Source organism: Pituophis catenifer, unplaced genomic scaffold, assembly GCF_029215685.1.
Source record: "Pituophis catenifer annectens isolate HBS135680 unplaced genomic scaffold, rPitCat1.0.hap2 SCAF_4, whole genome shotgun sequence".
Taxonomy (NCBI): Eukaryota; Metazoa; Chordata; class Lepidosauria; order Squamata; family Colubridae; genus Pituophis; species Pituophis catenifer.
The window spans coordinates 37,326,260-37,353,122 of record NW_027256884.1 but is presented as its reverse complement, the minus strand read 5'-3'; the positions used below and the strand labels follow the sequence as shown (position 1 = coordinate 37,353,122).

The 26,863-nt window shown below is 38.7% G+C and overlaps 1 protein-coding gene across 2 annotated transcripts in view; it reads right to left on the bottom strand.

The window, feature by feature from the left end:
* The window catches only part of MGAT4A (alpha-1,3-mannosyl-glycoprotein 4-beta-N-acetylglucosaminyltransferase A), a 69,816-nt gene that overhangs the window by 3,136 nt on the left and 39,817 nt on the right, over window positions 1-26,863 (bottom strand). For both annotated transcript variants that reach the window (XM_070943234.1, XM_070943233.1), the window contains exons 4-12: window positions 25,529-25,662; window positions 20,379-20,425; window positions 17,885-17,998; window positions 16,614-16,689; window positions 12,002-12,116; window positions 10,269-10,399; window positions 7,219-7,326; window positions 3,950-4,143; window positions 309-387 (exon numbers count right to left, since the gene is read on the bottom strand). In XM_070943234.1, the coding sequence (XP_070799335.1) occupies window positions 309-387; window positions 3,950-4,143; window positions 7,219-7,326; window positions 10,269-10,399; window positions 12,002-12,116; window positions 16,614-16,689; window positions 17,885-17,998; window positions 20,379-20,425; window positions 25,529-25,662 (998 nt within the window). The remainder of the gene's footprint in view (window positions 1-308; window positions 388-3,949; window positions 4,144-7,218; window positions 7,327-10,268; window positions 10,400-12,001; window positions 12,117-16,613; window positions 16,690-17,884; window positions 17,999-20,378; window positions 20,426-25,528; window positions 25,663-26,863) is intronic.

The following is a 26,863-nucleotide window of genomic DNA, read 5'->3' as shown; positions in this document are numbered from 1 at the left end:
CCCCATTATTAATAAAAGAGTATTCCTGCTTACTCTCTTGTAATCCCTTTCTCTAGTCTACAGTGAATGTAACACAAACATTAATTCTGTTCTTGCTAATTATCCAGAATTGCAGTAAGCATTCAGCTTGGGAGTAGGAAAAAAGGAAAGCTGAAATAAAATCATAAGCACAGTCATGGTCACATGATTTTCCAATTTAGGGATTGCGCCATTTAGCAATCGAGTTCTGGTCCCAACTGTTGTTGCTAAATATTTGTATTGCTGTTACACCCATAGAAAGGAAAAAGAAATAGACTTTATTATCATACCCTAAGAGGTAATACTTCCACAGTTGTATTGACCAATATATCCCCTGGATGTTCTGGATTGCCACTATGGAACAGGAATCTATATCATGGAAAACAATAAAGCAAAACAAATTGTAAAAACAATCACAAATCACCCATGTATCTCTAATTCTATCTATTGAAAAGTTTACTTTCAGGTAATATGCAAAGAATTGCTATCAAGGACGAAAAACAAAACATAATGTTCAAAACTGATCTTGCAAACAATTCATTATGGATAGTTTCAAATAGGTGAACAAGATAACTAGCAGAATTTCAGTTATAACAACAGAAGTACAGAAGACTTTTTGCTCTATCTCTTTGCTAAGAATCTAATTAAAGGCCATTTTGCCATTCATGAGATTTCATATGAAAAACATGAAAAATGTTTTTCTAACTCAAACTCAGTTTAGATGACATCAGAGTAACAAAATTGTTATCTGAATATCTTCAGAATAGGAGCATACTTGGCAGAATTGTGCAAAATGTTAAAAGAAAATGGACAGTTCCCATTTCACAGGAAGCGTTGCACTGCTGTTAAAATCTTAGCATTTGAGTTCAAAATGACCCTGTTTTTTTTCACTCATATACAAAAATTTAGTAGCCAAATGCACTCCACATTTTTTGAACTACATGAGCTACGTCAGAAATATCTCAAGAATACCAGTTGTTCTATCTTTATCGTATGCTATCTACAGCAAGAAACAAAACTGAATATAGCATCCACATTAAGAATTTAATATAATGGAAGATTATTTAAAAGACTGGAAATTAGTATATAATTCAGATATGGCAGCTTGCAAAACATCAAACTGATGCTATTCTAATTTAGCAGCAAAATTAAGACTGAGCAAACATTGTGATATGATTGTAACATTCAGTTCAAGCAAGATAGCCTTATCAATTTCTAAGTTTGCTATTATTGCATAACAATAGTAAGCAAAAGATAGCAAGAACCGTGAGATTGTTTCTCAGAATAAGATGATGCACAAAAATAACAATAGGTATTGAACTGTAAGCCACCCAGAGAAAATTGACAGAAATGGGCAGCTATAGAAATTAAACAAACAGGATTTCACAATTTACAAATCCTCCTTCATTTATATTACTGCATTTAACATTTGCTTAAAGCAGCCACTTTATTATATTATTTCAGCCAAGTTACTGTGGGAGAACAAAGCAGCACTTGAGATGGTCCACCCATGAAACAGGATATGCCATCTTTTCATAATAGCAGCTAAACACAAAATGTCAGTCATTTCCAAACAACAGAAAATTTATGGTACTCGTGTTTCATATTTGCAGAATTATAGATTCTTGTTCCTCATCAAACTGAACATGACGTTTTGTAAGCATAATCATAAAGATGTCTTGTGAACACATGTATAATATTAACTCAGTGAGGGATTCTACATAATGATTGAGAGATATGAAAAATTCCTAGAATTATACAGATCTCTCTTCAATGCAAATCCTTCCATTCAGGGAAGATGCCTCATTGATTTCAGGGATTCATGCTTCTTCTTACCTTCCCACAATGTAAAGATAGTCCTTGACTTACAACCACAATTGAGTCCCAAATTTCTGTTTGTTAAGTGAGTTTGGCCCTATTTTGCAACCTTTCTTCCACAGTTATTAAGTGAATCACTGCAGTTGTTAAGTTGGCAACACAGTTGTTAAATGAACCTGGTTTCCCCATTGACTGTGCTTGTCAGAAGGTCCAAAAAGGTGATCATATGACCCAGGGACACTGCAACCGTCATAAATATGAGTCAGTTGCCAAGCGTCTAAATTTTGATTACGTGTCTATGGGAATGCTACTACAACTGTCATAAGTGTGAAAAATGGTCATAAGTCACTTTTTTTAGTGCCGTTGTAACTTCAAATGGTCACTAAATGAACTGCTGTAAGTTGAGGACTACTTGTAATATATTTTATTTAGCAGATTTTTCAACCCCTTTCTATCGGTTTCTTATTTTTTGAATTCTCTCCCACTGAAAAGAAAGAATCTCTGAAGGAAATTTTTCAAGTAGAATCTATTCATTCTGGGTACTTTAGGAAACTACAGGTAGTCCTTGACTTACAACTATTCATTTAGTGACCAAAGTTACAATAGCACTGAAAAAAGTTACTTATAACCAGTTTTCATACTTATGACCACTGCAGCTTCCCCATGGTCATGTGATCAAAATTTGAGCATTTGATAACTATTGATTGATGACAGTTGCACTGTCCCAGGGTCAAGTGATCACTATTTGTAACCTTCCCAGCTGGCTTCTAGCAAGCAAAGTCAATGCTTGCTAGAAGAAGGGCCTGGTGGCTCAGCAGACTGATAGCATTGTGATTAACACCAGCTGTCTGCAATTACTGTAAGTTCGAATCTCACCAGGCTCAAGGTTGACTCAGCCTTCCATCCTTTCTAAGGTGGGTAAATTGAGGACCCAGTTTGTGGGGGCAATAAGCTGACTTTGTATAAATATACAAAAGTATGAAGGCTATTGCTTAACACATTGTAAGCCACCCTGAGTCTTTGGAGAAGGGCGGCATATAAATCAAATTAAAAAAAAAATGGGGAAACTAGATTTGGAATGGAATGGAATGGAATGGAATGGAATGGAATGGAATGGAATAGAATAGAATAGAATAGAATAGAATAGAATAGAATAGAATAGAATAGAATAGAATAGAATAGAATAGAATAGAATAGAATAGAATAGAATAGAATTATTGGAAGGGACCTTGGAGGTCTTCTAGTCCAACCCCCTGCTTAGGCAGGAAACCCTTTACCAGTGATAACTAACCTTTTTTCTATTGCATGCCAGGAGCGGGGTGGGGGTGGGGGTGGGGGTTCCCACTGGAAGTTGGCAAACAGGCTGTTTTGGGCCTCTAGAGGGCCTCCGGGGGGGTGGGGAAGGCCATTTTCACCCTCCCCAGACTCCTACAAAGGCTCTGGAGGCTGGGTAGAGAGAAAAACGGGCCTTCCCACCACAAGGTCCTCAGGAGACAAGAAACAGCCTGTTTCCCTACTTCTAGTGGGCCCAGAAGGCCTGAAATCAGCTGGCGGAGCTGAGTTCGCATGCCCACCGATATGGCTACCTATGCCACCTGTGGCACGCGTGCCATAGGTTCGCCATCATGGCCCTATACCATTTCAGACAAATGGTTATCCAATCTTTTCTTAAAAACTTCCAGTGTTGGAGCATTTACAACTTCTGGAGGCAAGTCGTGCCACAGATTAATTGGTCTCATTGTCAGGAAATTTCTCCTTAGTTCTAGGTTGCTTCTCTCCTTGATCAGTTTCCATCCATTGCTTCTTGTCCTGCCTTCAGGTGCTTTGGAGAATAGCTTGACTCCCTCTTCTTTGTGGCAGCCCCTGCTTAATGACTGCAAGGTTGACTTACCAACTGCAGTGATTCGCTTAACAACTGTGGCAAAAAGCCCATAACAGAATAATAGGATGAAGCACAGCTCACTTAACTGCCTTGCTTAGCAAAGAAAATTTGGGTCCAAGTGGTGGTCAAGGACTACCGGTAGTATCTTCACTGTTTCATTTACTACCAGGAGATATTAAGCCCCTCCAGCCCAGGAGATGTTTCATATTAAAATGAAAACAAAATAGTTACCTTTCTAGATTAGCTGGCTTGTCAAATTTAAACAAAATATAATCTCCAGCAACTGGCGTAATAGCCCAAAAAAAGTCTTCACCCATGTAGGCTTTTTCAAGAGCATGCCCTTGATAGACTTTTAATGTTGTAGAAACCTCTGCTGGTGGATTCACATGAATTTTATGCAATAATGGTTTCAAGAAGTCTTTATCCTACAAAAAAATGACAAGATATAATGTTAAGGGTAGAACAACAACAACAACAAAGTATAGAGGTGTAGGGCAATAAATACATTTCCTGTGCTTTTCTAGGTTATTAAATTTTTCTTGATAAAAATCATTTGTGACAATTTTCCATGACACATTTCACTTAGACAAAATTGTAGTGAAAAGCTCCCCTAAGCACTACATCTGGATATTTTGTCCCATAACATATAGGAAAATGTGGGGGAGGGCATGGTGACATGACAGCATCTTCCTACAGCAGGGTTGTGAAACTCACGGCCCATGGGCTGGATGCGTCACACGCTGGCCACACCCACAGCCGCTGTGACACCACGAGTTTGATACCCCTGTCCTACAGACTTTCCTAACTCCTGTTTATAAATTTCCAATTTTTAAGCTTTGTTTACCTTATTTTTGTTTTTAAACTGTTTTCTTTTTCAATCTATGGAATATTATAGTTAGCAATATTTTATTTATTGCATGAGAAACAACCTCCTACACCTGCAGTTAATCCTAGACTTACAACCATTTGGTTATGAATTTGGTTTGAAATTCCAACAGTGATTGAAAACAAATTCTCACACTTACAATCATCACACCACCCTGATGGTCACATGATCACAATGTAGGCGCTTGGCAACAGGGATGCATTTACAACAGCTGCAGCGTCCCGGGGTTAGGTGATCGCCATTTGCAATCTTTCCAGCTGGCTTCCAAGCAGCAAAGTTAAGAGCCAAAGTGGCACAGTGGTTAGAGTGCAGCACTGCAGGCTACTTCAGCTGACTGCTAGCTGCAGTTCAGCAGTTCAAATTTCACCAGCTCAAGGTTGACTCAGCCTTCCATCCTTCTGAGGTGGGTAAAATGAAGACCCAGATTGTTGGGGGCAATATGCTGACTCTGTAAACTACTTAGAGAGGGCTGTAAAAGCACTAGGAAGCGGTATATAACTCTAAGTGCTATTGCTATTGCTAATAGGGGAAGCCATTTGATGATGGCACGATTTGCTTAATAACTGCATTCATAATGAAGGGATTCATTAACAACCGTGGCAAAAAGAGTTATAAAATCAGGTGTGACTCACACAGTAACCTCATTGCTTAGGAATGGAAATTCCGGTCCCGGTTGCGGTTGTAAGTCAAGGACTAACTGTACTATCATGAAAGCAATCAAGAGATGGCAAGAAAATAAGCAAAAGAAGGAAGTGACACAGAATAAATTCAGGAGTTTCAGCTTCTTCAAAGCCACAAAAGCAGCCTAACATTTCTGAATATTAAACAACCAAAAGCAAGAAACCATAGACAGGGGAAGACAGGAGACACAAGACAGTTGTCACATAAACTCATCGGAAGCAATTGCTTCTGGCCAAAAGGGAGGCAAAGTGAGGCTTGACTATATTAGTTTCTACCAAATTGAAAATATGCTGCACTGAGTTGAATTCACTTAGGAATATTGCAACATCAACGTTGGTAAAATTTAAACATTGCTCACTTCTGATGATAAATGTATATTTACTCCCCTCAAAAATTCAGGTTGAATGTAAAGAAACTTGGCAATGCTTAAAAAACTACTAATTCAAACTGATGTTAACTTATCCACAAGTAGATTTCAGAGTTAACCTTAAACCATGAGGTGGGAGGCATATATATTTGATAATAATAATAATCATAGAAGGAGATTTTAATGCAAGATTTGGCCATAATGATTAGGCCCTTTAGTGCGGTGGTGGCACAGTGGTTAGAATGCAGTACTGCAGGCTAATTCTGCTGACTGCCAACTGCCAGCAGTTCAGCAGTTCAATTCTCATCAGGTCAAGATTGACTCAGTCTTTCAAGATCAGTAAAATAAGGACCCAGATTGTTGGAGGCAATATGCTGACTCTGTAAACTGCTTAGAGAGGGCTGTAAAGCATTGTGCAGCGATATATAAGTCTAAGTGCTATTGCTATTGCTATTCAAACCTCATAAATATCCTCCAGAGGTATATTTGCCTCCACTGTTGGAGAGCCACCAATCCAAGGTCCAAAATCTAACTTCACAGATTTTTGTCTTGCAAAATGCTTTAGCAACCTCAGTTTACATATCCTAAATGGTGTTGATCCTAGGGACAGACCAGGGGAGTTTACATATTGGTCTGGCCTCAATTTGAGCACAATAGATGATACAGCCCTTGCTTCAGGACTTGTGAATTTCTTAAGAGACCATACAACAGTTAGCACTTCTGACTGTGATCATCTACCAATGATACTGTCTCTTCATTTAGATAAGATAGAACTTTTGGTCCCATTGCATGTGGTGCAATGCTCAGGTCAGCATATAAGATGGTCAGCTAGAGTGAGTATGGCATTAGAAGAGCTTCTGAACTCTTCTCACCTAAAAAGGGTAATCTTGAAATAATATCATCTCCCCATCATGACCCATACCCAAGCACTATGAGTCTCTGATTAACACCCCTCTAAGAGAATTATAAACTGATCAGTATAAATCAAATCACTGACTTAAGCAAGACTGAGGGGAAGGAAGGAAGGAAGGGAAGGGAAGGGAAGGGAAGGGAAGGGAAGGGAAGGGAAGGGAAGGGAAGGGAAGGGAAAGGAAAGGAAAGGAAAGGAAAGGAAAGGAAAGGAAAGGAAAGGAAAGGAAAGGAAAGGAAAGGAAAGGAAAGGAAAGGAAAGGAAAGGAAAGGAAAGGAAAGGAAAGGAAAGGAAAGGAAAGGAAAGATTTTAGGGATTACTAGATGCAGTCATGTGATCATGATCTAGATGTCTGGCAATCTATTAGCACTTACAGCCAATTGTCAAGTGCCTGCAAGCACAAGAACCACACAAACATACATCCAATTCTTCCCAACTGAGTTGTGACAGAGTTAATAGACAACAAAGAAGTAAAGTCATGGTCATGTGATGTTTCACTTAACGACTGAATTATACTTAGATTTTGTGGCAATTGTATTTAAATTCAGTATATAGTTAAGAAATTTATATTTAAAAATATGTAGTTCTTAATTAAGATTAATGAACAAGTTTCCAAAAATTGGTATATGTATATATTGCTTTCTGTCAGTACTCACTGTGAGTTTTTGAATCTTTCCTTCTAGGGAAGAGTGTAGACCCACATGCTGAAAAAGTGAAGGCCTGAACCTTATTCTGAGATTCGATTTCTGGCGATCACAATGTTTCTTTAACAAAATGGTGGAAATATTTTTAGCATAAGACACATCATCATTATACATGGCTTAAAAACTGGCTATCTGGGCCATTTATTGCATTCTTACCTTGTTTTTATTTAGCATATTAAAATAACATATTCACACCACTACAAAAATTCAGTCATCAGAACTTTAGTAAGTGATTTTATAGGAAGTAATTAATAGTTTATCATTCATCTCTCACAGCTGCTAGGATTTCTAAATGCCATTTCTGAGAAAAATATATTGTTCAACTGCAGCTTTTACTTCTGCAACCTATAATGTCACTCTGATTTGAAATGCACTTAATTAAAATAAATAAATTAAAATAAAAAATAAAAATGTTATGCCTAATAATATAATGTATCAGGCATCATTCTTATTGTTATGATTTGATCTGAAAACTATAATTGGACAAATCAATTTGTATTTCTGATTTTAGTATAAACTACTTCTGTCTATTATTTTCTTCTCCTTTCAATAATTTTCTCATATTGATATATATGTGAAATGTGGAAGCAATATATATGATTTGCTTCCACACTTCATTTCTCTTTCATCAGATAAATCATTTCTTTTCAAAGGCCATGAAAAAATTCATTGTAAGACATAGGTTCTAGCTAAGCAAGGTGTACAGCCAACATTTCCACACATGAACTTTGAAGCCGTTCAAAAACCACTCCTGTTTTCCAAGCCTCACCACACTGCCTATGTTTGACAGCTGAACATATCTATTTGGGGTTGAAAAGCAGCACACAAAAAAGGACAATGTCAAATTGTACTATGGCGAAGAAAAAATAGTATGAATTTAATGGAAGTCCCTAGCAGTTGAGTTCAACATAAGGTCAATTGTATCCCTTATCTGTGCATGCCTCACATTGCAGAAGCAACTCTTTTGCGCTTTGTAGTGGAAAGGTGTTGAATATGCAAGTAGGAGTGAGTCTTACATCAGCCATCACTCATTGGGAGGAGTGTTGAACATGCAAGTAGGAGTGAGTCATACATCAGCCTTCACTCATTGGTTCATTTTCCCCAGCAGGAAAATGAACAAGCACCAATGGCTGACATACTGGACAGCTCCCTGTAAAAGGAGCTGCAGCCTCGGGCAGCCCTCAGTTCGTAGTTATTTTTGTTGTTGTTCCTGTTGCCCAAAATAAATGGTTGTTTTACTTCACTACGATCATCCTGCCTCTCTTTTTGTGTCTGGACTTAATAAAAAGTTCTACAGGGTTTATAAGTAACTCTTTTCCCATTGAAGGGAACTTTTGCTTCATCACTTCTTCTAGCTTCTGAGTCTGAATTGCTCCCTGGTTCATTTAAAAAAGAATTCTGGCTTGATTTTTGCAGAAATAGAATTGGGAAAACTTCTGCTCCATGTCCCTAACCCCTTGCTACTGCTGCTGACAGGACAGCCCTTTCCTACAAAAGGGCAAGCAAGGGAAGGAACAAGGGAAGCAGTGCATCCCAAGGCTGACAGAGAGAGTTAGGCAGAGAAGAATTGTCTGTCCTTCCCTGCTCCTCACAGTTTTTTTTTCTGTTACATCAGGGGTGGGGAACCATGGCCCTTTTATGACTTGTGGACTTCAAAGAATTCTGGGAATTGAAGTCCACAAGTCATAAAAGGACCATCCTTCCCTACCTGAGTTACATAGATCCTGCCCTAGGCAAAGTATTCTATTAATTAGGCATTCTCAACACAGGGTAAACACTTCAACTATTGCAGCTTTCAATCCATAGGCCAGGAAACATGGTGGTAGAAAGGAATCTACATTTGGAAAAAGGGAATGGAATACCTTCACACAAATGCATGTTTATCCCTAAGTAGATTCAGGAAGATTCCCTCCCTCTCCTCCCCCAGCAATCTGTTTGGCCTACCAGACAGTAGGCCATGAGTGTTCAAACTTCAGGCAGGATGTTCTCTGCTGGCCACCTGCAGAAGGCATGCTATCTGCTGGGGCACAGTTGGAGAAGTTGAATTTTTTTGAGGATATAATCCAGTCTTTATAGTACTTGGCCTCTGCAGTGTTTGTATAGTAGGGCTGTGCAAAGGTGTGTTGTTGTTTTTTTGCAAAATACAGTATGCTAGCATAAGTAAAACATTCTCCCTTTGCCTTAGGTTTTCTGCAAAGTTTGGTGTGATTGCTTCAAAATGGTTCATGGTTGTGACTACAGATACTTGCACACAGAGCTGCCTTGTTTTTCTGGCAGTTTCAGAGAATTGCTGTCTGTGTATGCACATACCCACAGCCAAAGACAGTTTTTGAAACTGCCTTGCCAAACCTTCTAGAAAATGTTCTTCTTTAACATTTCAAGACATTCAGTTATATTAATCATGCTTTTCAAAATGCTCCATCCAAAAGTTTTAAAGGTAAAGGTTCCCCTCACACATATGTGCTAGTCATTCCCGACTCTGTGGGGTGGTGCTCATCTCTGTTTCAAAGCCGAAGAGCCAGTGCTGTCCAAAGACGTCTCCGTGGTCATGTGGCCGGCATGACTAAACGCCAAAGGTGCATGGAACACTGTTACCTTCCCACCAAAGGTGGTCCCTATTTTTCTACTTGCATTTTTTACGTGCTTTCGAACTGCTAGGTTGGCAGAAGCTGGGACAAGTAATGGGAGCTCACCCCATTACACGGCACTAGGGATTCGAACCGCTGAACTGCCGACCTTTCGATCGACAAGCTCAGCGTCTTAGCCACTGAGCCACCGCATCCGAAAGCTTTGCACAGCTTCAGATTTCTTTCTGGTAATGTCTCAACCATTAATCATATCTTCTTAATCATTTCATAATACACTAAACGTTGTTTATCTACAAGAAACTATAATTTAGAAAAGAGCTATAAAAACTATGACTAGGTTTCTTAACATATTTTCTTACAATCATGTCATATAGGTAGACTTTTCAGAAACATTAAACTCTCAAACCAACTTACTGCATCTTTCTCCGGATTGCATACTTTCACCCAAAGAATGTGATCCAAGAGCCAGTCAATTGGTTTCTCTTTATAAAACATAAGTATGAACTCTACAATGAGTGTAATATCTGGAGACTGGAACATTTTACCTGTAAATAATAATTTACCTGTAAATAACAATGTATCAACAATAATTTAGCACTTTGAGTGATAAATGCAGTGTTCCATTAAAGAGTATGAACCCAAAACTCTGTTGTTTAGAATCTGAACCAGCAAATTACTGCAAGTTGCTCTTTTTATATAATGTAGCACTCTCAGTATAAATTTGCACTAGAATAATTTAGGTTAATAGGTTCATTTAGGTAAAAAGAAAGGCTGAAGACACAAGGGCATGGAACTGCTACCTAGATGAACACACTTTCAAACATAAAACTAAAACTAATGTATATTAAATTTCATTTCGCTGTACCTTCTCATTTATTAACAATTAATACTCTAAACTGTCCCTTTGGAGATCAAAATTCTTAAAAACTGGCATCCATAATTATATTTTCTGTTTTATGCTACATTTTTCTTCCAGAACTAAACATTCTCATTTTTTTTTTTAATTTGATTTATATGCCGCCCTTCTCCGAAGACTCAGGGCGGCTTACAATGTGCTCAGCAATAGCCTTCATCCTTTTGTATATTTATACAAAGTCAGCTTATTGCCCCCACAAACTGGGTCCTCATTTCACCTACCTTAGAAAGGATGGAAGGCTGAGTCAACCTTGAACCTTGGCGAGATTCGAACCCTGCAGTAATTGCAGGCAGCTGGTCTTAATAACCAGCTTAATAACAGGGTGCCTTAAACCCCTGTACTACCAAGGCTCATATCTCATGATATGTCTTACACTCTGATTAAGGCATTCCCTGTTTGTGCAGGGTTTCTCGGGCAAAGGTGGTCTTCCTCAATTCATAGGAACTGTTGCATTCATTTCAGCAGATGTCGAAGCAAAGGTACCTACAGCAATCACTTTTTTGTCAAATGCCACATGCAGCATCATACCACTTTGACAAAACACTCATACAAAAGGGAAAGTTTGCATCACGGTGCAACCCTGCTTTTGTCATTACTCCTTTTTCCCCCTCTACTGAATGGGAGATTAGGCGTTTGTTTCCATTATCAATTTAAAGGAGGCTGTTAGTTGAACATAGTATACCAAATGCTAGAAATTATAGTGCCATACTACGGTAGTGAAGAATTAGAGAAGTCACACTCTTTTTTAAAGAAACCCAGTATCTTCAAAAACTTGTATCAGACTAATATTAACATACAAGGAAAGTAGAATCTCTCTTCAAATATGGATTCAGAAGCAAATATTGAATTGCTGGCCTTGATAGAGGCAGAAATAAGACATTAAGAAAGCTTTTAAAACATTGCTTTTCATTTGTCTTAATCTATAAATGAATTTGTTTAGATGACTGAAGTCCATTTAAGGCTTATACTTCAATTTTAAAATTTTTATTTAAGAACTGCAGACATTATAACATTATTCCCTTTTCTATCACATGCGTTTTGTTACATGTTAAATGCTATCTACACATAATCTAGCACGGGAAATTTTACAACTAATATTTTCATATTACAAAATGAACTGTAAAGTTGTTTTTGTATGTGGGATGGGGGTTGTTAAACTACTTTCCCAGATTTTACAGCGCTTTTCTATCCTTCCCTTTTAAAAATTATGTAAGGGATTTTTTTTTCTTACCAATGAACCCCAGCTGAGAGAATTCTAGAATCATCCAGTCTTCTGATGACAACTGAAGTGCAAAATTTTTTATTGTGCTGAAATAATTCTGCTTGACAACGATGTCATCCTCAAGCTAAGGGAGCCAAGCACAAGCAAGTAAGTAAGCAAGCAAGCAAGCAAAATAGAAGAAATTAAATGAGGAATGAAATTGTATGGGGGTGGCACTAAACTAAGCAGATTTCAGGTTCAAACATACATGTAAATCCAGCTATCATTGGGCCTTTTCCTACTGATGACTTGAAATGTTCTCTGCCCATCCCTGAACCAGCAGAAACCTATCCTGATAAGAAATTTGCTATCCTTACTGCTAATGCTTATTCTGTCTCTGTAGCTTCTGCTTCAAACCAGTATAATCACCTGAATTTCTTCCAAGGAAAAAGCAGACAAGGATTGCCCTTGGAGAGTATAATAATAAGAGGGAAATACTTCTTTAACACAAATACTGTTATGGCTATCTCACTATTAGGCTGCGGGTGTGATGAAGGAAATATCATGTGACCTATCAGAGGAAACATGATAAAGATATTCCTCAATTTACAACAGTTTGTTTAGTAACCGTTTGAAGTTACAATGATGCTGAAAAAAAGGGATTATTTTTCACACTTACAATACTGCAGCATCTCTGTAGTCATGTAATTAAAATTTAGATGCTTGGCAACTGATTCATATTTCTGACAGTTGCAATTATGTGATCCCCTTTTTGTGGGGATCCCCTTTTCTCACCAGCAACGTCCATGGGAAAACCAGATTTACTTAACAACTGGGTTACTAAATTAACAACTGCAATGATTCACTTAGCAATTGTGACAAGAAAAGTCATAAAATGGGGAAAATTCACTTAACATATGTTTCAGTTAGCAACAGAAATGGTGGGTTCAATTGTGGTCCTAAGTCGAGCACTATCTGGATTTATAAGGAGGGGCCCTTTCTTCCACAGGTAGTTTCTCTATTATTTATGGCTGCCCATCCCAAATCCATGATTCTGGGCAGTTAACAGCAATTAAAAACACCATATAATAAACACAACAATATTGGACTGCCATCTGTCAGAAATGGTGTAGTGTCTCCTCCTTGGGCGGAGGGTTGGGCTAGATGACCTACAAGGTCACTTCCAACTCTGTTATTCTGATATATGCAACCAGGGTAAACAACCAAAACACTAACAAACAAATCAACCCAACCACGTTGCAGGCTTTGTCCCCAGGCTCATTGCTACAAAAGCTTTAGCAAACCTTACATTAAAAAGAAGTAGCAGCCTTGTCATAATTTAGGCTGCAATGCTATAGAGACTTCGAAAGAAAATGAATTAAGTCCTGCTACACTAAATGAGACTTAATTTTAAGGAGGTATGCAAAGGTTGATTCTCTTAATCCATGTATTTAATCAGAAAGGAAAACAGAGCAGGATGTGCCAAGTATCTGTCTTGGCAGCTAAACTGTAATAATACATCTGTGGTTATTACTCAGTCTTGGGCTGGCACTTTATAAGAAGGGTTGGCCTGTCTCTCTCTTCATGGTAAACAAATATATCTCCTTCCTTCTCTGGTCCCATTCTGAAACATTCTCAAAATCTATTTTACAAAGTTGGGGAATACTCTTGAGCAAAATCTGGGAAGAATGGAACGTGGCCTAGAGCACCGAATTATGGTATAATTTACTCCCTACCCCCCTCCCCAATTATAAAAGCAAAATGCAGGAAAAAGAAAGAATTTAAAAAATATATTCTTAGTCTTTGGGAATACTGAAGAGTGTGTGTGTGTGTGTGTGTGTGTGTGTATGAAAAAGAGTGCTGAGAACACAACAATTAATCATTATCATTTAATATATTTCTTAAAAGATGTCATTTATGCTGATAGAAGAAATCTAAAAAACCGTAATGTTTATCTAATAAATGATATTTATTTTTTATTATTAAATTTAAATTTTGCTTCTGAATTAATTTTGTGTCAGTGCAGTTTCCCACACTTTAGAATCTGCTATCAGTCTAAGAATATTATGCTTTGATTTTTCAGTATTTCAGAATGACCATTATTAATAATTAAAACTGATTTTTTAAAAGTAGCACTTTTTAAAATGTAGAAAACATACCAATACCACTGCATGGTTCACTTTAAAAGATTGTTGCGATGCTTACCATTGCATCAAAAACAAAATAATAAATATATGTTTATCTCCAGCACAATTTGAAAAAATTTAGATGGATGTCATATAATTTTAATGCATTATGATGCTATTTAGGAATTTCTTCTATACAATTTCTTGATAACTTGATGAAATTGTTTTAAAAGAATTTTCACATAAGGCATTCCACTGAGATTCATGAAATTCAATGGCCAAATATTGTTTCAATAATACAGCCTTTAAGGTTTTTAATGGGGGTGTCTCTAGGTAAAATATAGGATTGCGGAACTGCAAATTAACATCAGCCGTTGTAATTAACTTACTAAAGAAACTATGACCAAGATAGACTTCTATGTCTTAAACCCCAAAACATCCGTTCCCCACAGCAAAATATTTTCCAGTGATGCTCAGTGATGTTTGATATATATCAAACTCTCAAGACAACTCTGATAACACAATAAAATTTGTAATCTATCTCAAAAGCAAAACAAAAAACCATGTGCATGTCATCCTCCAATTTTCTAAAAGCCAAAACAACAAGCTGCTAATGGTAAAGACAACACCCTAAATTATCCCTGCAACAATTCTCACTTCACAGAAGATACTCAAGTAGTGCCAAACACACACACACAATTCATCTCCAAAAATGCACCTACTGTTGGATGCACCATTCCATTCTACAAAACTGTTTCTTTCACATTGCAGAATAAGGGCTGGATCACTTCATGTCCTATATACACAAAAGGTTTAAAGGTGGAAGAACCAAAGGCCACTTCCTTTGGGACTCTCCGTGATCATTAGTATGGTTTCCAGTGGCTCTGGAAGGCTTGTGCCTTTTGATATTTAGGCAGATATATAAATCTAAATTATTGCCTGTCATTTGTGTCCTCCTGTCTCTATTCTTTTGCCCACCTTTTGTCCCTTTCTGCCAATTTTTTAAATATTTGCTGATGTTTAATAAAGGTTACTCTTGTTAGCTGAACTGAGTTGATGTGTGTACTTGCTCTCATCTCAATAGAGAGATTGACTGGGAAGTCCGATGGGTGATTTCCACATCCAAATGCTCAGCAACATGAACAAACTTCTCCACCCAACCGTAAACATGATGTAGAATCCTATTCAGAAGCCAATCATTATTTTAAGAGAAACTTTTTTTTAAATTTCCTTCCTTCTTTTTAAAATGAGTCAGAACATAGGAAAGGAAAGTGCTGATTCCCAGAATGTTGTTCTGTTCCACTCCTCTCCTCAGATGTTTTTAAGCCTGGGTGAACTCAAAGGTATTCTGGACAAAAAAAAAAGGAAAAAAACCTATGGAGAATCTTGCTTTCTCATTTATGTGCCCAGGGGCATCTGCAGACTTAGACCAAAGGCACCAATATAATGCAATCTTGTGGGACCAGATCATTAATTTTTTTTTTTATAATGAGACTGCTTGCACATGTCTAAAAAAATCTCAGAGAGGAAATACTAAAAGCTGTGATGGAGTAGTCTTTCTTTTCTCCATGCAATTCTGTGCTTTACATACAAACTACGCCCACTCCTCATTTAACAACCATGTTCCATTCCAACAACTAGATCATTAAGCAAAAGAGAGAGAAAGAGAGAAGCTATGAAGATCACTGATTAATACCATGTCATTCAGAAAAGGTTCTTGTACAGCTACAACAGTGTGCCACTAATGTCATGTGTACAAAATTTTGAATAAAAGTGAGCACATTGGTCAGGAAATGAATATTTTTATTACTGTTGTATTTGCAAATGGTTGCTAACCAAGGTAGTCACTAAACAAGGGGTGTTTACATGTCTGGGCCAGCTTTACAGTTATGTAACACTTTGGATTCAAAGACAAATGAGAGCATACAAAAAGAGATGCTTGTTGCACTTTAACTATACCAATCTGTGTCTTTTTCCAGGGCAAAATTAGTTTTGCTTAATTACTAATTAGATGCTTTGAGGCTAAAAATCTAAACATGTGTAACTCTCTTTGCCTATGGCCTTATTGCACACTGATGCCTGGTAGGCTGAACCAAATTTACAAAATGCAACTTTGACAATAACAGATGCTAATTAAGTTAAAAAATACTGCATGTACTTCATGTTTAAGAATCCTACAAGCCTTTTAAAATTTCAAATAATCATGAAAAGGCAGTTTTAATTTTAAATTGAAATTTTAAATTCCACTGCAAAACAAACATTTAAATCCTCCACTATTTTTCATTATTTTATTGATTTCACACACACACACACACACACACACACACACACACACATTTTTGTAAAATAATATATTATAAATAATTGATATTATGATAAATAAACTTTATTAGGTTTAAAGGACCATTTGATAAATAGTTGTGTTATGGAATACTCACTAGGCCATGTTCACTATTACACATTTTAAAAATATTTTGAATATTCACTTTTACATTCAAAATATAAAAACAATTTACCTGAATGTAGTATACACCTTTTTTCTGTGCATACATCATAAGAAAACAGTAATCCAGATTTTGCTTTGTCCTCCATCTAAAATTAAATATTTAATGTTATTGACTTTGCATGTGAGCAGGCAGACAAAACATAGGCTTGAAACATAAACATGGCTTTTAGTTATTATTATTTTAATAATGAATGAATACAAGTAATCTCTCTGTCTCCGTCCCACACCCCAATTGATTCCCAAATATCACCATCCACCACTTCACTGGAACCTCTGAAGAGGCCCATCACAGGAAGTCTAACAGAGGACAAAAGCTCCTTTTCAATGTCCTTTCCCTATGCAGTTTCCTACATTCTTTTGGACTTGAAAATCTGCTCTGCTGCATTGGGGAACTCTCCACCCAATTTCTTCTGTGACAAGTTGTTCCCTACCCTCCTTCCTCTTGCATAGGAATCTTTATTGGCCTTCAGTTTCCTTTGCCAGTGGAAGGGAAAGTTTGGATGATGTCCTTCAAAAATCTTGCAGATCCTGTTCAAGGTTTTCCTGTGTCATATTTACTTTGGTTTGATGTGTATCTAATATCACAAAAAAATACTCCCATGTTCTAATTGGAAGCACCTTGGTTCTGCCCCAAGTCCTAGCAGACATTACCAAAGAAACATGGACTTCTAGTGCTAGGATTGCAGCAACAATAGCCATTATAGAATGTTTTTCTAGCCATTATTTAATCCAAACTATATTTCCGCTTTATCTGCTTTGTCACCAAATACCACAGTAGCAGCTCAAAAAAGTTCCAAATCCGATGACATAAACACAGTGCCAAACTAAGCATTTGCAGATCAAAAGAAGGCTACAACAGCAAAATTGACATTATTATGAGAAAGTTAAAAGATAAGATTTGGATTGGAAAAACCCTTTCCTCAAGACTCATGTCTGAGGTCATGTTTAAAAATGAATATTCCTGAAGAATACTGTAATAGTAAGAGTAGTAAGAATAATGGAAGCTGTCTTTCCTCAAATGCTGTATATGGGGAGTTTCACATTCTATAACCAACATGGCCAATGGCTGAGGACTGTGAAAACTATAGTTCCTGCATATCTAAAGGGCACCAAATTAGGAAAGACCTGGATACAAAACATGCAATAGAATTTGCAGCCTGATTCTGGGCCTACTTTACCCTGTATTCTCAAATGCAATATTTAAGTTAAGAGTATCTTAGACTATCTACTATCTCTGTTAAGATCTAGTAGTTTCACACCTGCAAGAAAAAAAGTCCTTACCTGACTCTTTCTTTTGAATCTCCAAATGTCTCTTTTAGATTTTTCATGTCTGGATAGTAAAACGCAGGAGGAGCTATTATTTCCACTAAACCAGAACGAATTTCTGTAGAAAACCTGGGGTCAGAAAAGTCAGCTTTGTTATTTTATATTTAAGGATGCTTTACTTCAGACATCAGTGATCAATTTGGACTTGGGTTCAATTTTTTATTCAGCTGTGAAACAAAATGTAAGGCACTGAGCAAGTTAATAAATTGGAGGCCAACTGCTGATTTCAACCTACATGTAAAACTATAGTTTTGTCAGGGGTGAAATGCTCCCGGTTCGGACCGGATCGCCTGATCCGGTAGCGATGGCGCCGGTGGTTCGGAGAACCGGTAGCAAAAATCCCTGCGCACACCCCCCCCATGCCCAGCTGAGCCACGCAATCATCAGAGGCTGTTTTTTTTACTTTTAAAAGCATTTTTTCTACAACCTTTTCGGCTGAAAAAATGTTTTTAAAAGTTAAAAAAAAAAGCCTCTGATGATCGCATGGCTCAGCTGGTATCGTCAGAGCCTTTTAAAAGCATTTTTTTTCCTGCAACCTCTTCGGCCAAGGAGGTTGTAGAAAAAAAATGCTTTTAAAAGCCTCTAACAATCCCAGCTGAGTTGCCCGATTGTCAGAGGCTTTTAAAATGCTTTTAAAAGTTAAAAAAAATGGTGGCCACGCCCACCCAGTCACATTACCCCCCACCACCACCAAGCCACATCCACAGAACCGGTAGTAACAATTTTTACATTTCACCACTGAGTTTTGTCACCTGGGGCCACACTAGACTGAAGAGGCTTCTGTGTTCACCAAGCCTTTGATAGTTTCTGAGGTTGAAAATTCTACATCTATAAAATCAATGCAGCATATTGTCTCAAACTACTTGCAATTATCAATGGAAGAGTTTACAAAGGTAAATATGTATTTTACAGAACCAACCAATATTAACTTCTTAAGCACCTAGATAGTCTTTTTTATATTTTACCACTACCATAAAAACTTTAATGTAGGTATGCAATATTTATTTCATGTGGATGTATCCATTTCACGCCTGCCTGGATCTTATATTGTAATACTATTTGCTGTTTTAGAAGGAAAGTTATCTCAATGTTCAATGTAGCTATTTAAGCAATGGTGGGATTCAGCCAGTTCAAACTAGTGCAGCCGAACCGATTGTTAACTTTTTGCAGTTTGGTGAACCGGCTGATCCCACCACTGGCGGGCCCCACCCCTTGCCCCTCCCCTCAAAGTCACTCCTTGTCTGGCCTGAGAAGGTAAGGGCGATGGCGGGAGAGGGAGACTCACTCTGGGTGGGGCTGAAAATCTCCACCATAGAGGGTGCTACAAGAAGTGGTGCAAGGAGTAGCGCAGCCCTCGCTGGTCAGAGTGAGGTAATGGCACTGTTGCAGCAAGGTGGAGCAGCACAGGTGGCCGAAACAGCGGTGGCGATGGCCGGAGCCTTAGTGCAGGAGTGAAGTGTGCCTGTACTTGCCTTTGCGCAGCAACAGCACTCCACTTTCATCACAGTACATTTGCGCTCAAGGCAGCCCTGGCTTCCCACTGCTTCAGGCTCAGAGCTGTAAGCCACGTCCAGGAAGCACCGTGGCAGAGAGAAGCAGCTGGGTCTGATTTTCTGGTGCCTCATCTCTTGCTGGGTCTTGCTGCCTGACAGTCAGGGTTTTTAAAAAGAGTTTTGCAGCCGGAAACGGCGGGTGGCTACTTCCGGCCTTTGTTAGTGCAGCTGGGCATGCCTCAGTCACTCAGGGAGACACACGACCTGCTCTCCATCCCAAGACACTGGCCTGACGCCTTCACCACCGTGGCCGCCTCATACCCTGCCCGCTGGCCCAACCCACGCCACTACCACTGCCACTGCTGTTGTTGCCTTATGGCCGAAGTAGCCTGCCCGCTGCTTTCACAGCGCCTTGCACAGCACAGTGAAATTTAGCACGCTTCACAAAGGGGAGTTGGGGTCCCTCCTCCTCCTCCTGGAGCCCATTACGATGCAGAGCCACAATGCAACCCTGCCCCACTCACCCCTGGCAACAGCAGTGGTGGCGGGGGTCAGAGGGCAAGCCATGAGGCGGTGGCAGTGAACACGGCAGGCCAGTGTCTCGGGGCAGAGAGCAGGTCGGGTGTCTCCCCGAGCAAAAGAGGCATGCATGCCCAGCTGCACCAACAAAGGCCAGAAGTAGCCACCTGCAGTATCCTGCTGAGTGACGTTGAGTTGGCCATGCCCACTCAGTCACATGACACAGCCCCCAGCCACACCTATCCAGGCGGTCATTAGGGAGAACCGGTTGTTAAATTACTTGAATTGTATCATTGCATTTAACTGTAATGTATTGTGTATTGATATAATGTATTACACAAACCTATTTAGAAATGTCACTTTTGGACTCTAAACTGTGTACTAAAAAGTGGATAATCCAAATTATTTCAGTGGTTACTTGTATAAATGAAACTTACTCTTTTTCAAGGTTTGCCACAACACCATTTACATACTCAAGTTCTGTCTAGAAAAAAAAAGGAAAACAACGTATTTATACATAGTATGGATAATTGGTTTGACAACTGCATAGTTTGTATACCCAGTTTTGCTCTTCAAGTAGGCTAACATGACATCAACATCCCAAATGTATTCATTCATTAACAAATGCCATACAAAAAGATTGTTTTCTTGTCACAGATAATAGCCAGCAGAACATTCAGTTAAATTCAATTTTAGCATGCTAAATTTAAGCATGTTTACTTTTAATTAAGCAATTCCAGTGTTAGAGCCATGAGGTCAAACAGCACCTGAATGGTAATATAATACCTATGCTTTGCCTCTATTGTGAATGACACAGCTATTTAAAGCAGTTTTTGTTGGCAAAATCAAAAGCAGGATAGTTGGGAAATGATTTTTTCCTCTGATTTGTATGTTTGATTGAGAAAAGCAGCAGTTTAAATATAGGTCCTTTATTCACAAATACACAATAGGCACAGATATTTTGGGCATGGTACCTGAATCTGAACCCAGAAAAGCATTGAAAAAAGAGCAGGACCTCTCCACATGCACAGTCTCTGCTACTTCAAGTTCTGAATTGTCCTTCCCCATGATATCTGCTTACTTTGATTATGAGAGGCTTATCTCTGGCCCCATTCTGCAACTGGAGCAAACTGGAGTCGGGAATAGGAATTGCAATGATAGAACTTACGGGTGATCTATGTTGTTACTGCCCAATTGTGCCTCCCAATTTCTACACACAAGCAAAGTATCCACTGCATTTTAACTATGTTAAGAACTGAGGTGGCCCAATTAAAATCCTTCTAATTAGCTTTGTAACCTCTCTAAAAAATATCAGCACAGCATGATTTCTTTGGCATACATAAGTAGCATATCGTTGCCTCATCCAATTCCAGTGTCTGGGTTCAGGATAACCATTCCTTTCTCCACCATCATGTACACCCAGAAGTTCTACACTGCAATATTGCTTAGCGCATTGTAAGACGCCCTGAGTCTCCGGAGAAGGGCGGCATATAAATCAAATAAAAAAAATAAATCAGGAATCATGGCTCAAACCTCTGTGAAAAATGCCATTTCTCAATCTTGGCAACTTTATGATGCATGAATGTCAAGTCCCAGAATTCCACAGCCAGCAAACTGGAATTCTGAGAATTGAAGTCCATGAATCTTTAAGTAGATAAGGTTGAGAAAAACTATAGCATCAGACTGTAATAATGGCACTAAGTGATCTTTTCAGCATCTCAGCTAGCTTAGATTTTTAAAAAGAAACAGAAAGATAGCTCTCCCTTCTCACAAAATTGGCTAACATGCATGGAGTATATACTGAAAATATAAATAGGGGAACCGATGGTTGTTTATTTCTTTTTCTATTGCATGGAGTGGAGCAATGGGGTTTTGTAGTCTATGATGTCAGCAGTGGATGAAATAGGATACCTTTTCAGAACCATCCTTTGAACTTCGGGGTAATTTCAGGGAGAACTATTCGGTGATTGTATATTCTGCTTGTTCTCAATGTTTCAAGGGCAGCAGAAGTAAAAATGGTAGAAAAATCAACTTTGGATTGATTTGTAAGAGTTCAGGGGCACAAAAATGATGAAAATTATGCCAGGCGGATATGATCTTAGTTATATATATCCTATAAAACTTTTATCTACTCCAACTGAAATATATCTCTCCATATACAGAAACTGGCTTAATTAAAAGAGAGTTTTGAAAACCAATAATCTAATGTATTTGGTCTAAGGCAGTGTTTCTCAACCTTAGTGACTTCTGAAGTCCATACTTCTTAAAGTATGGACTTCAATTCTCAGCATTCCCCAGCCTGTGTTGAGAAACACTGTTCTAAAGAATTCATAAACAGCAAATGTTTTAGTCCACAACTCATTTGATATAATTTTGGTTTCTTGGACCAGCCAGAAAAGTCATGGAGCAACAACTCCATAAGTTTCCATAAAAGGGATGAACTAGATCCAGAAAAAAGCAGACAGAAATGAATTTTCCTTCCCCTTCTCTCCCAGCCAAAACCCAAACCTCATCAAAATGTTGTTTCAGAAACACAAAGGACAAAGGGAAAAACACTTTAGAAGTAGACACAGGATTGCTGGCCTCCCAATCTTACACATGTAGAACTCTGACCGTTTTTATATGTAGTTCAGAAGCAGACTGTACAAGCTACATAATTCCTGAATTAAGTTCAATGCTGCTCCAGGCTCAATGCCATAATAGCTTCCAATATTAAACAAACAGAAATTATTATAACAGTCCAGACTTGTTTTTGCTTAAATGACTGCCTTTAGCAAACAGAATTTTCCCTTAACAGTAAAACACTCAACAGTGCTCATTTTGTGCAATTCAAGTCCGTTCACAAAGAAGCACGTGTATATTTTAATGAAATTTGCTTCAGCAATTTCCCTTATGACAGTTACGACTCTCTACCTTGTCAATTCATTCCATACCAAAAAGCAATAAATTTATGTAGTTTGTCTAGAATTCACCTGGTGGCCATTAAAAGCCTTACTGTATACTTCAACAACAGAAACAGATCTGAGGTTGTTTTCAATTTTTGAAAGAACTCCCACAAATCTTATGCCTCAAAGAGCTGCACCTAATGAAGATTTGATACTAATGGCCCATTATCTCAATTATTTCAAGCACATCTCCTCTGCAATATGCAGCTGCAAAGAAAACATTAGTTTTGTTTGGATACCATGCAAAAAGAGACAGTTCTTAGGATATGATCTGTGTACTCTTATCTGTGAAACAAGACCCTTTGAACTAACTGGATTACTTTGCTTTCTATAGTCTAAACCCATGATGGCGAACCTATGGCACGCGTGCCACAGGTGGCACGCATAGCCATATCAGTGGGCACGCCAGCTGAGCTCTGGTGCGCATGCGCGTGCCGGCCAGTTGATTTTCGGGCCTTCTGGGCCCACCAGAAGTAGGGAAACAGGCTGTTTCCTGCCTCCGGAGGGGCTGGGTGGGGGGAGGCCCGTTTTTCTTTCTTACCTGGCTCCAGATTCTCTCTATGCATCTGCGGAGGGCGAAAACAGCCTTTCCCACTCCCTTGGAGGCCCTCCAAAGGTCTGAAACAGCCCATTTCCCAACTCCCGGTGGGACAGGAAGTGAGGTTTTTTGCTGTCCCCAGCCTCCAGAGACTCCTAGAGAGGCTGGGGAACAGCAAAAAAATGTCACTTCTGGTCCCACTGTGAGTTGGGAAATGGGCCGTTTCAGGCCTTTGGAGGGCCTCCGACGGAGTGAGAAAGGTTGTTTTCGCCCTTCCCAGATAAATAGAGAGGATCTGGAACCAGGTAAGAAAGAAAAACAGACCTACCAGGCCATCGCGTGCCAGGAGCAGAGGGGAGGGGAGGGGGGTTGCGCGCTCATGCGCAGGGCAGGGCGCATAGAATTATTGGTGTGGGTACACATGCACGTGACCCTCCCCCGCCCCCCCCCTCTCCTGGCACGTGATGGCAAAAAGGTTAGCCATCACTGGTCTAAACTGATGAGTGTTTAGTATCATGCTATCGATGAGTCTGTCATATCCATTGTATGTAAAATGGAAACAAGAGGTTTTTCTATCTGGTTCAGATAATCCAAGATCTACAGGGAAAATCTTAATCTGCTTTCTACCTAGCCCCCTACCCAACCTCACATTACATCTAAGAGATAAACCTTAAAACAGACTGAAAATATATCTTCTAATTTTGAATTTTATAAAAAAAAGTTTAATATTTACAGGAAGCCATAGGGTGAAGCTTTGAGGTGAGATATCATCAGTATACTGATGATACACAGCTTTATTGTCACTCCCACTCCAATTAAACCCCACTCCAATTAAAAACTCTGAGGCAAGCATTTCTCAAAGTTCCATTTATTTGAGTGGGCATACTGGCACATCTGGGAAAATCCAAATCTGAGAGTCCCGGGTTTTCCCTCAGTAAATCAAAACCCTAAATCCAACCCCTGCACCCATCAGTCCATCACATGGCCCAATCACCATCTGTCCCAACCTGAGCCATCACTGCAACCACTCCCCCTCCAGTTGCATAAACACCATGACCTTGACCGAAGGGAAGAATGCTATTATGTCTAACTACAATCATTCTACTGAATCCCCCCCTCCTACTTTCCCAAGCACAAGAAGTTGGCAGCATGGAAGCTTCTGGTGTTAATATGGCTTCCAAAGCTGACTTTTACATCTCCACTTGGTGTTATGATGCTATGTAGAGTCTCTCTCAGTGCCTGGAAGTAATGGGGCTCAGGATGGGGCTCAATAGGCTTCAGATACAGAGGGAAGGCCAAGTGGCTTTGTGTTTTTGGACTTCTGGTTTGGGGAACCTTCCATCTTTGTTTCTGGGTGAATGGCACAGTGCACATAGACCTCGTGCACAATCTGGAGGTCCTCCTGGATTCACAGATTCTGCTCAAAGAGGTGGGGTATCTATTTAAAGTAGACATTGGTATTTACCTTTAAATTTTTTCATGGCTTGAGTCTGGACTACTTATGGGACCATCCCTCACCAATTGTTTCTACTTATCCCTCCAAGTCTGGCAGGAGGGGCATGCTAAGGAGTGTCAGCTGGTAGAGTTCAGGAAGAGCTCCATTTATGTTGTGGCAATCATCCTTAGTTCTCTGCAAATTGCTTCTGGGCTTTCTGCCAACCATAGTAAAATTAAGATTATTTATTCTTTGTATTCTTGTAGGCTGTTAAGAAAGTTAATTAACAGCCTTTGTTTGGAAAAAAAAACTGTTTAATTTAGTAAACTAAGGTTTGTACAGTCTTAGTGTGTGCTGCATTCTTTGGGGTCTGTAGCTGGGGCAGAACAGTGGACGCCATTCCACCTGAGATTAGGTTATACCCTGACCTTGCTGGTCTTTATCAAGACCCTAAAAACTTGGGTCTTGTGCTGGGACGTGGGACCTCTGAAGTGTGATAGAGCCCATCTCTTGGTTTTGTTGACAGTTATTTTATGATGCCCATCTGCTACAGTATGCGTTTAATTTTAAACATGTATTTGGTTTTTTATCTATTTCATTGTAAGCATCCCAGAGTAATGTATGAGAAATACACAGCTATATAAATTAAATAAACAATATTTGAATTACCTCTCCTATGAATACAATCATAACACAATCCAATTTTTCTTCAGGTGACAGCTTATCAATCAGCGAGTGAAGAGTTTCAGTAAGGTAAGATTTTACTTTTCTCTTGACAGTTGGAATACCCATTACTATAGAAACTAAAAACAAATAGATAAATCAGTTTCCTTGAACACAAAAGAAATGACTTATTTTGCAGTTTTTAAATATACTATTGATTGCCTTTTAGGTTATTCTGCTTTGTTTTCTGCACTATTAATATGCAGCCCCAAGCAATTCCACTAGGTATTCTGAAAACAGGTTGCATAAAAAGAGCACTTAAAAATGATACTTTCATGAAGAAGTAGCAGTTAATACCTCAATGCTTTAGTCTTTCCTTGGCCAGAGAAAATAATATTCTTCAAGAGCATGAAGCTGGAATTTTACTGCTAGGTCCTCAAATTTTAAATTATGAGCATCCCAAAAAAGCATTTATAAGAGCTACAGTCTCTGCAGATATCTCCTTTGCTACTTCTACAATGCCCCATCTGACTTCCTCAGAAATTTAAATTAGAAAAACAATTAAAACAGGTGGCATGGCAAAAAATATAGTCAGAAGAACATGAGGTAAGTGAGGAGCATCCTTCATGTTTATGTGACAGCATGAAGCATCCTCATAAATTTACAGTTTTTTTGGAGCTAGCCTTGTCCTCCATGACAACCATTTTGTAAGAGTACTTAGTGTTCTCATAATATTCCAAATATGTGCAATGCTTTGCAAAGGTAGAGACAGAGGTACAGATGCATGTTTTGAGTTGTAAACCTTTAGCCATATGTGGCCCCAGAACTCCACCAAAAATTATCACGGTTTTGTCCATTTTAATGTGTTAAAAGGAGAGAAAAATTTAATTAAAACAAGATCAGTTTTGTCCCAATGTTCATTTTCTGTATGTCCTTCAAGACCAAGTACAATTCTCACACTAGAAAAGGTTGGCCATTTCTGTTTTACACAATCCATTATCAGTTAAACAATTAAAAATAACTAGTATCACAATCCCATTTATTCTTCACATCATCTAATTAAAAGTTATCCTTCCTCCCACAATTCATAATTCAGGGAAAGCAGCATGCTTTGAAGCAAAAGTTAGGGACAGATTGTCAGGAAGAATATCTATTTGGTTGCTAGCGGTCAATAATGACTTGATGGCACATAATCAAGCTTTCACACTTATCAGTGCATGCTGAAATTTGTAACAATTGGCTGGCTTAGTACCCATGCTCCATGTGAAATTCTTTGCATGGCAAATGTAGAAAATTATACAGAATGTGTAAGAGATTAGGCAGAAGTTGGTGGTCTGAAAT